Source organism: Scyliorhinus torazame, chromosome 3, assembly GCF_047496885.1.
Source record: "Scyliorhinus torazame isolate Kashiwa2021f chromosome 3, sScyTor2.1, whole genome shotgun sequence".
Lineage (NCBI taxonomy): Eukaryota > Metazoa > Chordata > Chondrichthyes > Carcharhiniformes > Scyliorhinidae > Scyliorhinus > Scyliorhinus torazame.
Window position 1 is genome coordinate 147,386,656 of NC_092709.1, and position 15,455 is coordinate 147,402,110.

General features: G+C 46.2%; 1 protein-coding gene across 1 annotated transcript in view; it reads right to left on the bottom strand.

Moving 5' to 3' along the window:
* Positions 1 to 7,444, bottom strand: part of wdr1 (WD repeat domain 1) — an 83,235-nt gene extending 75,791 nt beyond the window's left edge. The window contains exon 1 of the mRNA XM_072496375.1: positions 7,179 to 7,444. Within this exon, the coding sequence (XP_072352476.1) occupies positions 7,179 to 7,194 (16 nt within the window). The 5' untranslated portion in view covers positions 7,195 to 7,444. The remainder of the gene's footprint in view (positions 1 to 7,178) is intronic.
* Between the last annotated feature and the right edge of the window lie 8,011 nt (positions 7,445 to 15,455).

Below are 15,455 nucleotides of genomic sequence, written 5' to 3' on the forward strand. Positions count from 1 at the left end.
AGTCAACGTTCCATTTGCCTTTCCTACTACCTGCATACTTACCTTCAGCGACTGGTGCACAAGGACACCTAGGTCCTGCTGCACACGCCCCTCTCCCAATTTAGAACCAATCAGGTAGTAATCTGCCTTTTTGTTTTTGCTTCCAAAGTGAATAACCTCACATTTATCCAAATTATACTGTATTTGCCATTGATTTGCCTACTTGCCCAACCTGTCCAGATCATGCTGAAGGGTCTCCGCATCCTCGTCACTGTTCACCCTTCCACCCAACTTGGTATCACCTGCGAACTTTGAGATGTTAAATTTTATTCCCTCATCCAAATCGTTAATATATATTGTGAATGGCTGGGATTCCAGCACCGATTCCTGTTGCACCCCACTAGTTACTGCCTGCCAATTGGAAAATAATTTGATAATTCCTACTCTTTTTCTTTCTGCCAACCAGTTTTCTATCCATCTCAATACACTTCCCCCAAACCCATCTTTGGGTTGTGGAGGTGAGCACGCAGATATGGGGAGAATGTGCAAACATTCCTCGGCGCCGTGAGGCAGCAGTGCTAACCACTGCGCAACCGTGTAGCACTCTCTATACAGACATAAGCCACTACACAAATGCAAGCATCTAAATTCCATGATTTAGTGAAGACTTCCCAAGTTTGCAATTTCATTTCCCTGAAGTTTTTTTAAAAATCAGCCGTAGCTCAAGTGATGGCACTCTCGCATTTGGGGTTGGTGGATTCAGGGAGCACTTCATAAACTTGAGCACACAATCTAGGCTGATAGCTCAGTGTAGAAATTATAGTGTGCTGCATTGTCACAGCTGATATCTTTCAAAGGAGATATTAGATCAAGACCCCTGGATCAAATGATGCGCGTGGGTGCAGCTGTATTTTCCCCGAGCTCCAGCTCTGCTCATCCAAGTCTTTGTACACATCTCTTTTCTTGTCTTTAAGTTTACATGGCTATTACTATGTGCTGTTACTTCTTGGTCAATGTTGAAGCACTTTCAGCTGAGACAGTATGCTTTAAACCTCATTGATTTGTGGCGGCTGGAGGGAATTGGTGTGGAGCCTGATCCTTCGTGGCGGAGTTGCCTTTGAGAGGTTTCCTCCCTGATGGTGTGGTGCACATCAATGGATGATTGCTAGCGATTAAGGTGATCCATCTGATCGACTTGGCTCTGCGGTGCACGGCATTAGGGTGCAGGGTAGTTGGGTGCAGGCTAGTTGAAGCCCAATGTTAAGAGTTGCAAGGCATCGTTATGGAGGCAGTGGCAGTGCATGAGGCAGTTCTTGTAGCAGAGAGCCCAATCTCTGGTGGAAGCCCACCTCCGCACGGTTGAATATATTGCATGGCCTGTCATCCCATCCAAAAAAAGAGAGGGGGGGGGGGGGCAAAAGGGAACCGATGAGGAGTTGAGGTGGTGGAGAGTTCCCAGACAAATTTGAGAACTGGCTGCCACGTTTCAGGAATCTCGAACTGGAGGCAGGCAGCTTGATGGAGCACATTTCATCCCGACTCCACAGGCCAGGTGTTGGGTTGACCTTCCAGCCTTTGGATCTGTGGTCTTGTTCCTGTTGTTGGTCAAGAGGGGATGAGGTCACCTGAGCCTGCTGGATCACACCCTGTCCCTGCTGGAGCCTAGATCGTTGACCGTCTGGGTTTTGTCGAGTCAGAATGTTGGAAGTAATGAGGTTAGTGTTCTGATCATTGGGATCCTTGGAAGATCTTGGGAGTGCTCTCTGTCCCAGATCCTGCTTTATTCTGGATGCCTACTTTCTTTGTGTGCCAGTGGAGTGGTCTTTATCCATCTGCCTCATTCCTCAGACTTCACAGGAGTAATTTGCTTGAAGGGAAGTAAATACTTCAGTGTGATGTTCTGTACTGTTATTATCCTTATTTAAAACATTTTATCCTGTTCCACTGAATATTAATTTCAGGATTTGCAGTCTCTTTTTCCTAATATATCCTTGGGGCGAGCATGAGCAGAGCCTTAGCAGGAACGGGGTGGAGGGTGTGTTTAGTTCTGTCCTTGCTGTGACATTCCAGGAAGGTCCTCCATAGGCAAGAGTTTTAAAAATTTTGGCTGCGCCTTTCCTTCTTCAGGCTCAGGTGGACTGCATATTACCCTGTTTGAGGACTGGGGCTAGTTGATTCCTCTTTCGAAGGGAGTTGGTCGTTCGCCTGGTGTGGATCTCCCTCTTTGACTATCATTGGTGTCTGTGTGGGCTGGTCTCGGTGGGCTTTGGCGTCATGGACACTCTGATACGGACTTACATTTGTTTGTGGGTGGCTTATTCCTTTCTATTTTTGAGTGATGTTGGAATGGATTTCCAGCTGTTTTAAGATTGGGACCAGTTTATATTCCTTTTGGTTCTTGGCCCCAGGACATCGTCCGAAGGGGCTACTGCTGCTGATGGTCCATTGGTGTGTGCTGTCCTTTGATCTGGGGCTAAGATTATGGAAGTTTGGTTTCTTGTTCTTGCTCTCTTTTTATTTATTTTATGGGAGACCCTAGGCAAAGTAGTAAAGTTTGGTTGTGCCCATTCCTCATCTTTGTTTTTGCTATTTTGCCTTCTTAAAGAGGTATAGCATGGCTTCCTGTTCTTGTCTGGATTTGGAGAACAATTGAAATTACACTGCAAGAGCTAGTCGATTTCCCAATAGCAGTGTGGTTCTCGGGGTATTATCTTCTTCAGCCATTTTCTTTGTAGCTATGGTTCAGACGTAGGTCTATAATTTGATTTGATTTATTATTTGATTTGATTTATTATTGTCACATGCATTAGTATACAGTGAAAAGTATTGTTTCTTGCATGCTGTACAAACAATGCATACCGTACATAGGGAAGGAAGGAGAGACTACAGAATATAATGTTACAGTTATAGCAAGGTGTAGAGAAAAGATCAACTTAACACGAGGTATGTCCATTCAAAAGTCTGATGGCAGTAGGGAAGAAGCTGTTCTTGAGTCGGTTGGTACGGGGCCTCAAACTTTGGTATCTTTTTCCTGACGGAAGGAGGTGGAAGAGAGTATGTCTGGGGTGCGTGGGGTCCTTAATTATGCTGGCTGCCTTTCAGAGGCAGCGGGAATTGTAGACAGAGTCGATGGATGGGAGGTTGGTTTGCGTGATGGACTGGGCTACATTCACGACCTTTTGTAGTTTCCTGCGGTCTTGGGCAGAGCAGGCTCCATACCAAGCTGTAATACAACCAGAAAGAACTGGTTGTATCTTCAAGGGCAGCACGGTAGCGCAGTGGATAGCATTGTGGCTTCACAGCGCCAGGGTCCCAGGTTCAATTCCTCGCTGGGTCACTGTCTGTGTGGAGTCTGCACGTTCTCCCCGTGTCTGCGTGGGTTTCCTCCGGGTGCTCCGGTTTCCTCCCACAGTCCAAAGACGTGCAGGTTAGGTGGATTGGCCATGCTAAATTGCCCTTAATGTCCAAAAAAAAAGGTTAGGAGGGATTATTGGGTTATGGGGATAGGGTGGAAGTGAGGGCTTAAGTGGGTTGGTGCAGACTCGATGGGCCGAATGGCCTCCTTCTGCACTGTATGTTCTATGTATCTATGTATGTAACGCTTTCTATGGTGCATCTGTAGAAGTTGGTGAGGGTTGTAGCTGACATGCCAAATTTCCTTAGTCTTCTGAGAGAGTAGTCATTGGTGAGCTCTCTTAACTATAGTGTCGACATGGGGGGGGGGGGGGGGGGGGGGGGGGGGAGAGAGAGAGAGAGAGAAAGAGGAGGGAAGGGAAGGGAAACAGGACAGGCTGTTGGTGATCTGTACACCTAAAAACTTGAAGCTCTCGACCCTTTCTACTTCGTTCCCATTGATGTAGACAGAGGCATGTTCACCACTACCGCTTCCTGAAGTCGATGACAATCTCCTTTGTTTTGTTAACATTGAGGGAGAGATTACTGTCGTCGCACCAGTTCACCAGATTCTCGATCTCATTCCTATACTCTGTCCCGTCACGGTCTGAAATCCGATCCACTACGGTGGTGTCATCAGCAAATTTTAAAAGAGAGTTGATGGGGAATTTGGCCAGTCATAGGTGTATAAGGAGTGTAGCAGTGGGCTGAGGACACAGCCTTGTGGGGCACCAGTGTTGAGGATGATCGTGGAGGAGGTGTTGTTGCCTATCTTTTCTGATTGTGGCCTGTGGGTTAGAAAGTTCAGGATCCAGTCGCAGGGGGAGGAGCCGATTCTTCCTATGTACTTAATGATCTGTTGAGCTGCTCGCAGAAAAATACTTTTCACTGTACCTCGGTACAAGTGACAATAAACAAATCCAATCCAATGCCACAGAGTTTGGAAATGAGTTTTGTAGGAATGATGATGTTGAAGGCTGCGCTGTAGTCGATAAACAGGAGTCTGACATAGCTGTCTTTGTTATCTAGGTGTTCCAGGGTAAAGTGCAGGGCCATGGAGATGACGTCTGCTGTGGACCTGTTGCAGTGGTAGGCGAACTGTAGTGGATCAAGGCAATCCGGGAGGCTGGAATTGATTCGTGCCAGGACTAACCTTTCGAAGCACTTCATGTTGCCTGTATCCTGTTTGGGTGCAGACGAGTGCATTTATCCGTGGAAGAAACTTGTTGGGAATTTTGTCCGATTTATCTCACCTTATTTGTTCCCAATTATGTAATGATTGTTTTGTGATGTACCTATTGTAAAAGTTTGATTGATGCGATTACTTGTAAAAAAAAAAAAAATAATTGAAAATGCCAACAAATAAACATTTAAAAAAGATCCCATTTTCCTGGAGTGTAAAATATTGCCTGGCATTATTTAAAGAATAGGAAGTTCTTCTGGACAACATTTATTCCTCAATCAACATATCTGGTCATTTCATTCATCACCAATTGTGAGAGCTTTGCAGAAATTAGTGGCCACATTTTCTACATTAGTGAATACACTTCAAAGCTCTTAATTGGTTGTAAATCATTAGAATGTCCTCAAGGCATGAAAGGTAGTCATTTTCTAAAATTAAGCAATACCAAAAGGCTATGCATGCAACACACTTTGGAATATATATCCACCTGGAAATGGAAAGGCCCCTGGTAGTTATATAAATAAATATATAAATAAATATATATATGTGTATGGAGGGAACTTTTCAAAACACATGCCTGACGTTTGCTCACTAACCCAACATTAGTGTGGTTATAAGCAGAACAACTTGGTGCCAAATTATGATCACAAAGAGAATACGGACTCGCTTTCCCAACGCTCCCACCAGTGATTTGCTACTTATATACAAAGGGTACCAAATATGCTGACCACTGCTTGAAGACAGGTGTCCTCTGTAGACATAGCAGTTACATAACATCTGTATTTTGTGTCCACGTACTGTATGCTTATCCAATCACTTTCTTATTGATTCTTTAGGGTTGGGCGTGAATGCTCCTATTGAAATATTTCCATACAGATTAGTTTTCATGCAGATACCTGACTGCTATTTCCCAAGTCTGAAAACAAAAAGTGCAAGATGCACTATATTTGAACTTTTGAAATCATTTGATAAAAGCTTTATTATTGAAGATCAGGGCCCATTGTATTAAAGGTTATATGATATGGATACAGTATTAGCCAAGTAATAATGCAAGACTAGAAAAAACATTTCTTATATGGGCTAGTGATGACCCACAGACCCTCATTTAAGATGTCCTGTTCTTCAAACACAAATAACTTGGAAGTGTACACAAAAGACTAATGACAAAAGTTATTTCCAAAAGAAATTGAATTCAACAGTATATCAAAAAACATGATATGCAATTTAGAAGATAAGACATGGTGAATGCAGTTCATTGCTGATAGTAATATAAAAAAACAGAAATATACTCCAAGTAGTAACATTTACAAGAGGGCAGAACAGATGTTACACAATATCTACAATGGATAATTTCGGTATTTTCAATTTTAAAAAAAAAAAATCACAGGTGACTTAAGACAGCATATACTTGCCCACTCTAGTTAGTGGGTGGCCTTCTTGGACCTGTAAAACCCGTAGGGATAGGGGTGGTGTTGTGTCGAGACATTCAAGTTACAGAGTCCAGCAATGATGCAAACATCATGATCTCACTCAATGGTGGCTGGAGGGGCTAAATGTCACATTTCTATTCCTATGGTGATATGATGCAATTTTTAAGCAATAGCTTAAATAATGTACCAGCAATAATTATCCAAGTTAAATTATCACTCATCACACCTATGGCAAAATAAATGCTTGCATATTGTGTAAAAGTGTTTACAATTACGAGTTGGTACTTTTAAGTCAATTGTATTTTTTCTTAAATGTTCCCAGTCCTTATTAAAATTATTGCAAACGGGATCTTATAATTTTAGTGCATGTGACGAGACAAGTTTTATGGACTACCAGAAGTGATTTGCAAGTTATCGAAACAACACAAATGGAAGTAACAGAAGTAATGGTTACAAAATAACACGACGATTAGCAAAAGGAAACACGATTCAACAGTTTGAAACATTCTCGGGGTGGTTTTACTCGAAATAAATAGTTCCTAAATGTCACCGAGTGTCCAAAAGGTTTAAAATGTTGAATTTCAGTATACTGGTAACCTATTACACTTAAGTCAAAATAGAAATCAAACAAGACAGTACAGAAAGTGTGCTTATAAAGGTTAGGTGGTTCTGAACTTTAATCTGTTTGGAGGGAGGGGGAATGAGAAGCGATCTTAAATTATGTGTTGAATAAACCACTCAAATATGTATTCGCGGGAGATGGGTCTTCACCGGATACATTCCAGGTTGCAAAAACGAATACAGGTAAAAGAGGCCACTTGTTAACTCCCTAATCCCAATGTATTGAATTCGCTGACCAATCCAAAAGATACGCCCTTTTTTGGTTACTCCTGACTGAGCAGAAACCCAGCGGCGGGTGGAATGCACTGTCAAGTTTGAACCAGTTTAAAACCAGGAGGGAAAATGAGGAAGGGAAGGGTAAACCCGCAGAGAGACAGGCGGGTGAGGTTCCATCCTCACGTTTGCCTTTCTCTGCTGGGAACCCCGGGCCCAGCATTGGGACACGGGCCAGGGTCAGCCTCACCCTTGTTATCTCCCCCCCACCCCCCACCCACCTGAAGCCTCCGCTGTTCGGAACCATCGCTGGAGACAGACCCCGGGCCGGGCGGTAGTGCCCGCCTGCAAACACTTACACAGTTCGTGAGGCATCTCCGCGGGCTGGGCTGCACGCACACCGGCAGTCGGTACACACAAGGCAGGGCAGAGAGAGCGCGGCGGTGGCTGCTGCTCGGTCGGTCAGTCAGTCAATCGGTCGGTCGGTAACGCTTAACACAACCTCCCTCCGCCTTCCCCGGACACGGCCGCCTTCCCTTGCAGGATTCACAGACAGGGCGGAGGCAGTGAGCGCTGCAACCCGGAAACAGGCGCTCACTCCCTCACTGCCTCGCCGCTTTGACCAAATATAGTCAAAGCCGCTCCAGCAGCCACGGCTCTGAGCCCGAACGCTAACCACCGCCTCCTCCATGGCTTGACGTAGAGCGGCTGACGTCAACGCGCACTGCGGTGGCGGCCACGGTGAGGGGGGGGGGGGGGGGGGGGGAGGCCTGGCTGCTGCCCATTGGCCCCAGGGGGCGGGGGCGGGGCGACTGGGGAGACTATACCTGTGGCCGTGGAAGAGCAGCTCCCAGGTGTTGACTTGCTGCCTGCTTGTTGCAACTTAATCGGGATGGCAGTTCTAAGAAGTGTGAAACAAAATCCCGCCGCACCTTTTATGCAATAGAACTTTTCTGGGGCTCTTTGCCAGCCGAGTAACAGACATGGGTCCTTCAGAAACTTGCACTTATAAACTGCATTCAACAAGGCGCTTCATCATCAGACTTAGGATAAGTCTGAGGCAAAAGGATTAACTTTTTAAGGAATGTTTTGAAGGAGTAGAGAGGCGACGAGGCTTGCAAAGACAATTCTCCAGCTTCGGATGCAGATAGCTGAAGGTACAGCTGTCGGGAGTGGGGCGTGTAGAAGAGTCCAGAGTTGTTGGAACACAGTTCTGGGAGCGTAATAGGGCAGCAGGTTATAGTAAGAAGTCTTACAACACCAGGTTAAAGTCCAACAAGTTTGTTTCAAACACTAGCTTTCGGAGCACTGCTCCTTCCTCAGGTGATAGGTTAAAGAGGTTCAGCGAGTGAGAATTTTAAAATCAGGGCATTGGTTGATTGGGAGCCAATGTAGTTCAGCAAGCCTGTGTCTGCATAGGCCTAGGTAGAGTGCTCATTTGGAGAGTGGGTGCAGGCACGATGGGCTGAAAGACCTCCTGCAGTGTATAGATTCTATAAGCCTGAGGTGATGAATGATTGTGGCTTGTTGCAACTTAGGATACAGTCAGCAGAAGTTTGGGTGAGACCCAAGTTTTGGAAGGGTTAAAAGATGTCAGGAACGCATTGAAATATTCAAGACTTGAAATTATGAAAACAGGTGTTAGGATTTCAGTTGCAGACAAATCCTGCACTACCGACTGGAAGAGGATTTGGCACAGGATTAGCTGGTGTATTTGAGTGAGTGAAATACCGTGTGGAATTTGTGGGTCCTGAGCCAGAAAAATGGCCTGGCTCTCTGAAGATTTTGCTTTTATTGTTTCAAGTGTTCTTTTGGAGTTCAAATCAGTTCTTGGGAGGGGAGGCAGAGAGATGAGACAACAAGGCCGTGGGAGGAAGTCACCTGAGTATCCAGAAATCCTGACAGCTCACCAATCACATGGGTAAGAATTTTGGGGTTTTGACCAGAACCTTTAGCACGGTGAGCTAAACAGTTGGCTTGTAATGCAGAACAATGCCAGCAGCGCAGGTTCAATTCCTGTACTGGCCTCCCCGAACAGGTGCTGGAATGTGGCAACTAGGGGCTTTTCACAGTAACTTCATTGAAGCCTACTTGTGACAATAAGCGATTATTAATTATTAATTGACCTAACTTTACCAGGCATATAAATATTATCGATGGACAGGAGTAGGTCAGAGGTTGGTAATTCTGCACCAGCTATTTCATAGAATCAGAGAATTTACAGTGAAGAAGGAGGCCATTCGGCCCATCAATTCTGCCCTGGCCTTTGGAAAGGGTACTCTAGTTAAACCCATGCCTGCCACCCTATCCCAGTAACCCCACTTACCTTTTGGATACTAAGGGGCAATCTTAGTGTGGCCAATCCATCTAATTTGCACATGTTTGGACTGTGGGAGGAAACGCACACAGGGAGAAAGTGCAAACTCCACACAGACACTCACCTGAGGCTGGAATTGAACCCAGGACCCTGGAGCTGTGAGGCAGCAGTGCTAACCACCATGCCACCCCAAGGTCTGTTCAGCATCTACAAGACAGAGGTGTGATTGAATATTCTCCACTTACCTGGATGAATGCAGCTTGAAAAACCCTCAAACATTTTTTTTTAATTATTTGTTTTTTAAATTTGTGTTCCCAATTCATTTTTTCCAATTAAGGGGCAATTTAGTGTAGCCAATCCACCAACCCTGCACATCTTTGGGTTGTGGGGGCGAAACCCAGTCAAACACAGGGAGAATATGCAAACTCCACACGGACAGTGACCCAGAGCCGGGATTGAACCTGAGGCAGCAATGCTAACCACTGTACCACCATGCTGCCCTAACCCTCAAAAATCTTGACACTATCCAGGACAAAGACTGTTTGACCAGCACCAAATACCATGCCTTAAACATTCACTCCCTGCACCACCGATGCACAATGGCAGCAAGGATGTACAAAATGCACTGCTGCAATTCACCAGACTCCTTTGACAGCACCTTCCAAACCTTCAACCTCTAGCAGAAAGAAGGACAAGGGCAGAAAATGGCATTACCTTACCCCCTAAGATGCACACCATTTGGAACTATATTATTCTTCCCTTACTTTCACCGAGTCAAAATCATGGATCATCTTTCCGAGCAGCACCGTGGGTGTAACGTAACTTCAGCTGTTCAAGAAGGTGGCTTGCCAATACCCTCTCAAGGGAATGGACTCAATAGTCAACCAATCAATGCCCTTCACCTGAATATATTTAACTTTAATTTATAATATATTTCCAGAATCTAGAGAATTTTGATATTTTACAACCAACGCAACCACTATCTTTTTTTTTATTGTTCATGGGACAAAGACTTCGCAGGCTGGGCCAGCATTTATTGACCATCCCTAATTGCCCTTGAGGGGACACAATTAAAAAATCAACTACATTGCTGTGGATCTGGAGTCACATTTAAGGATGGCATATTACCTCATGAACCAGGTGGGTTTTTATGAGAATCGACAATGGTTTCATGGTCATCATCAGATTTTTAATTCCAGATTTTTATTGAATTCAAATGTCACCATCTGCAGTAGTGGGATTGGAACCTGAGCCCCAGAGCATTACTCTTAGTTTAGTGACAATACCACTACGCCACCACCTCTCCTCATCTTGCAGCCACTTCTTTTAAGGTGGTAGAAACCAGTCCAGGGAACTTAGAAACCATTAGTTTTCCTAGTTATTTTTCTCCAGGAATAGTTTTAACTTCCTCCTTCCTTTTGCTCCTTCATTTACTAATATTCTTGCGATGGTTTAGTGTCTTCGACTGTGAAAACAGGTGTGATGAGATCCAATTTACTTTCTCGACAAGCAGGGGCAGAGAACTACAATTCCAAGCATGTCTCAGGAATTTGTCATGCATGTGTGAACCAGAAATGGGCTGCACATGTACAGTGTAGCATAGAGGTATCAGAGTTCCTACATTAAGAGAAAAAAATGAAAAATTGCATGAAGATCTGGAGACCGGAGCAGACTGCCATAATCCAGTGAGAGAGGGCATAGGGAGAGGCCTGAATTAAGAACAGGAGCAGAGAAAAGGGCTCAAAGCTGAAAAAGAGCTGTGGTTGGCAGAATATAAGTGGGGAGGGCTCAGAAGCAGCCATGGCATTTGAAGGGATCTCAGGAGAAGCTCTGTTGAGCAGGCCTCTGGAGAAGTCGCAAAGATCTAAGAAAGCAGAAGAAGGTTGATGTCTCCATGTTGCAGGTTGTTGGGGTAAAGGTAACCCAATGGGTTCAGCTTGACACAAGCAAAGAGCTGAAGTTATGCTTATGAGTTGATGCTGACAAGCAGACTCGGGAATCCAGGGGAATGGAGTCTTGGGAGACGAGACTGAAACCTACCAGGGTGGGTTGTTGAGGCTATCTGAGATGGAGCAAACCTTAGAGAGAATTCCAAGACAGGATCATCAAAGGTGAAGACTGGAATCCCTCATGAAAGACAGACTTTGTGAAATTTATTGATTAAAGTTTATTTGCATCGGTGTGGATTGTTGAGAAATCCATGGAATCCGTCTTGATCACATTACAATTTATCATGCTGTGTGTTTGGCCCCATTTTCCCTGTTCATTGATGTATACCTCATATTAACCTTGCATGTCAAAATTACAAGATAGATATTGGAAGAGATCTACCCAAATGGGGAAAGAGCCCCGTAGCGCAATATTAGCCGGGTATTTCTCTGCACTCGGAGCACTGAGAAACACCCCCTATCTAACGCTCATCCGGGTAGATACGGGGCCTCAACAGGGAACTCCCCAACGAGGCTGCACTTAGCCCCATTTTCTGCACTGAGGAGCTCCATTAAAAATGGTGTCCCAGTCTCTTGAGCCCCCAATGTGACCTCTGAACCCAAACTCACTATAAGGGGTCCCTGGGCCTCCCTGCATTCCTCCACACCCACACAGGACACATTCTGGCCCAATCGCAGCAAAATGCCAGCTTGGCACCTTGGCAGTGCCCCCTGCCAGCTGGTAGTGCCACCTGGGCAGTGCACCTGGGGGCCTCAATCACCTGGGAGACCTCCACGAGTGCCGTTCTGTTTGATCCTCATTTGTGGAGACCAGGACTGAACGGCGCTTACCCAAGGTGTCTAAGGTGAGGGAGTTAGGTCCCACGCCTTGGTTAGATTTCGGGAACACATATTAGAGTGAGATTAGCTGTCATGGGCGGGATTAGCTGTCATGGGTGTAAAGGCGGCGCCGCATACATGACGCGGCCGACGCCGCATAACTGGCGTCACCCACGCATGCGTGGTTGCCGTCCTCTCCGAGTCCGCCCCGCAAGAAGAATCTGACGGATCTTGCGGGGCTGCGGAAGAAAGGAGGACCTCCTTCAGAGAGGCTGGCCCGACAATCGGTGGGCACCGATCGTGGGCCAGACCCCATTTGAGGCCCCCCCCGGTGCAGGATCCCCCCCCCACACCCCCCCCCCCCCCGCAGGCCGCCCCCCCCCCCCCAGCGTTCCCGCCGGCCGTGACCAGGTGTGGACGGCACCAGGGGGAACCCGCCGTTTTGGGCAGGCCGCTCGGCCCATCCGGCACTGAGAATCGGGGGGGGGGGTACCGGTGAATCGGCATTTTGGCTGTCTCGGGCGATTCACTGGACCGTGCCGCGCAAAACGCGATTGTGCCGATCTGGCCGCTTCAGTGAATCGCGGGAGGGCGTCGGACCGGCGTGGCGAGAAAATTTGGTGACCCAGGCGATTCTCCAAACCGGCGCAGGAGCGTGGAATCGCGCCCCTTATCTTTCTGACCTTGGACAGTCAAGTTTATTTTATTTGTTCAAAACCAATGGAATTTTGTGGCTTTATTCTCTTTGTAAATGCCTTGAATCTCAAACTTTGACACTGAAACAAAAGATTTCTGTTTCCAAGCTGGATTATTTCCAAGTAGGATTGTATCAAAAACATAGGTGTCTGGTCCAGAATCATAACACAGGTACCAAAATACTTGTTCTCTGTCTTTGCCATTTCTTTGTTTCCCATCATTAATCCCCAGTCTTATCCGTTATAAGACCAACATTTTTTTCAGCTGTTCCCTTTTTAGAAACTTTACTGTCTAACTTTATATTTCTTGCTAGCTTACTCTCATTCTAATTTATTTACAATTCCTTTCGTTATCCTTCACTGGCTTGTAGAATTTTTCCAATCTTCTGACAAGTAGAAATGGTTAACAGCTATTATGTCAATAGATACAGTGCATCATCAGCGATGTTAGATGATGCCTGATCACATGTAACTGGAGCCTGAAGAAAGAAGGTTCTCATGGAATCATAGAATAGAATCATAAAATCCCTGCAGTGTAGAAGGAGGCCATTCGGCCCATCTAGTCTGCACCAACCTTTTGAAAGAGTACCTTACCTAGGCCCACTCCACCGCCCTCTCCAAGCGACCACACTTTTGGATACTGAGGGGCAATTTAGCATAGCCAATCCACCTAATCTGCACATCATTGGACTGGAGTCCAGCAAAGGTGTGCCTCTGTAAATAGTGAACAAATGTTCATTTTTTGGCAGCAGCATGGCTTCCAGCTCTCTTCTATCAAAGACACCTAGAACTCAGTCATGGTATTAATACACTTGCCTACTGTTAATCTTCGTAGTATTGTATGCCTTTTCATTCAAATTGATGCCTTCCTTAGTTAGTCACAGATGGTTTATCCATTTGAAAGAGTCTCTGGCCTGAATTTTAGGCCTGGTGAGGGAGCACGCTCGGCAGGACCAGAAACGGATGTGAATTAACTGCCAGCCTGTGTAAAAAATGCGTTGAGACAGGTTCAGTGCTACAAGTGGGGGTAGGAAAAGGATGGGCATCAGGAAATGAAATGAAAATCGCTTATTATCACAAGTAGGCTTCAATGAAGTTACTGTGAAAAGCCCCTAGTCGCCACATTCCGGCGCCTGTTCGGGGAGGCTGTTACGGTAATTGAACCGTGCTGCTGGCCTGCCTTGGTCTGCTTTCAAAGCCAGCGATTTAGCCCTGTGCTAAACAGCCCCTCGATAAATATGGGTGCGAGGAGGTGAGGTTCAAATGGAGTTCCCTGAAGGCTGACAATCAGTGCCCAATGGTCTCGGGGAGCTGCTTTAAATTTTGAAATGTTTTACTAATTTCGGTTTTTGTGATAAAACTGTCTGCAGTATGTCACCTGCACCTGAAGTCCATGACAGGTGGGATGGAAGTGCCCAAAGTCAGTCTGCCCCCCTCCTTTCTGATGAGTGCCTGCGGGTTCTGCTGTGGAGGCAGTCAGTGCCCGACATGATATCATGCTGCCATGACAGAAAGAGGAGGCCACTTACCTAACAAAGAATACCTGGATGGAAGTGGCAGGTCAGGTCAACAGACTTGATATCATGTGAAGGGCCTGAATCCATGTGCTCTACCACGGTGAGTACTGAATTCCATTGCAAGCATTGATATTGTTTTTGTGGGTGGCAACAACTGTTGGTGCTCATGGGTGTGAAATGCAGAGCGTAGAGTGGCACATATTCCTTTATCTTGAAAGCCTGTATGTGATTAGATAGGATGGCTGGCAGGTATGCAAGGGTGAAGTGAGGCAATGTGATGAGCACCTGACCTGCATCTCTTGAGGCGCGTGGGGAGCTGATATGTTTCGGCATCTAGATGGGGGACAAATGAAAGCATTCTTGTCTGAACAGGAGAAGAGGAATCACAATCTACAGGACGGTTGGTGGAATCCCAAACTTTCTGCTTCAAAGTCAGGTGGAGGAGGTGGCGTGTGAGCATGGAGCCATGTCCACTGGTCACGGAGGAGGGTAAGAATCAACTGGACATGGGATGAGATTGGAGGATGGTATGAGAGATGTTGGGCAGTGGTTGTAAGACTGACATGTGAAATCTACTTATCCCCATTGCTCAGCCAGAAGTCAATTTCAAGAAGCAACCCGACTGCATGCACTCTGACTTCATTATGCTGTTCGAGACTGACATTTTGTCTTCCCCCTTCAAATGGAACATTCTCATGACCCCTGAAGTTCTCTTGACCTCTGAGGATGGCCAGCAGCCAGATGATCCCATGTCACATCCTTCCTCTGGTCCATGCCCTAGCGCAGGTACGGGCACACTGGGGACATATGCTTATTGGAAAAGATAGTGGTGCACAGTGGTGAAGGTACATTACACTCCCCTGAGGAGCTGGTCAAGGCAGGGAGTCCCCAGGATGCCAGCAATTGGAGGATTGCTGGAGACAAGGATAATGCTGCACCCGAGGCAGATGATGAGCTTCTGGAGTCATTCATCAGGCAGCAGATACTGAACATCCAGTGGGATGCACGTGAAGATGTGGCAGAAATCACCAAGTACCTGTGTGCCACTGTCTCAGTGTTGGAGGTGTCTATGTGGATCGTGAGCACTGTGTTGGTCCAGAACTCTGAACGCACAGCTTCCTTCATTGAGGGAGTGGTGATTCACATGGAGAGGTAAGTCCAAGAATCAATCAGGGATTTCTTGAGTTGCATTCAGAACTGAGAGCCCACACACTGGCAATGTCCTCATTAGGTCGCTGCCAATGTAAGAGTTGGATGAGGCACCAAGTGACTCTACTAGCTGCCTGTCCATCTATGGTAAGCAGGGACATTCAAACCACCTCATGTTGTTGGACAACCT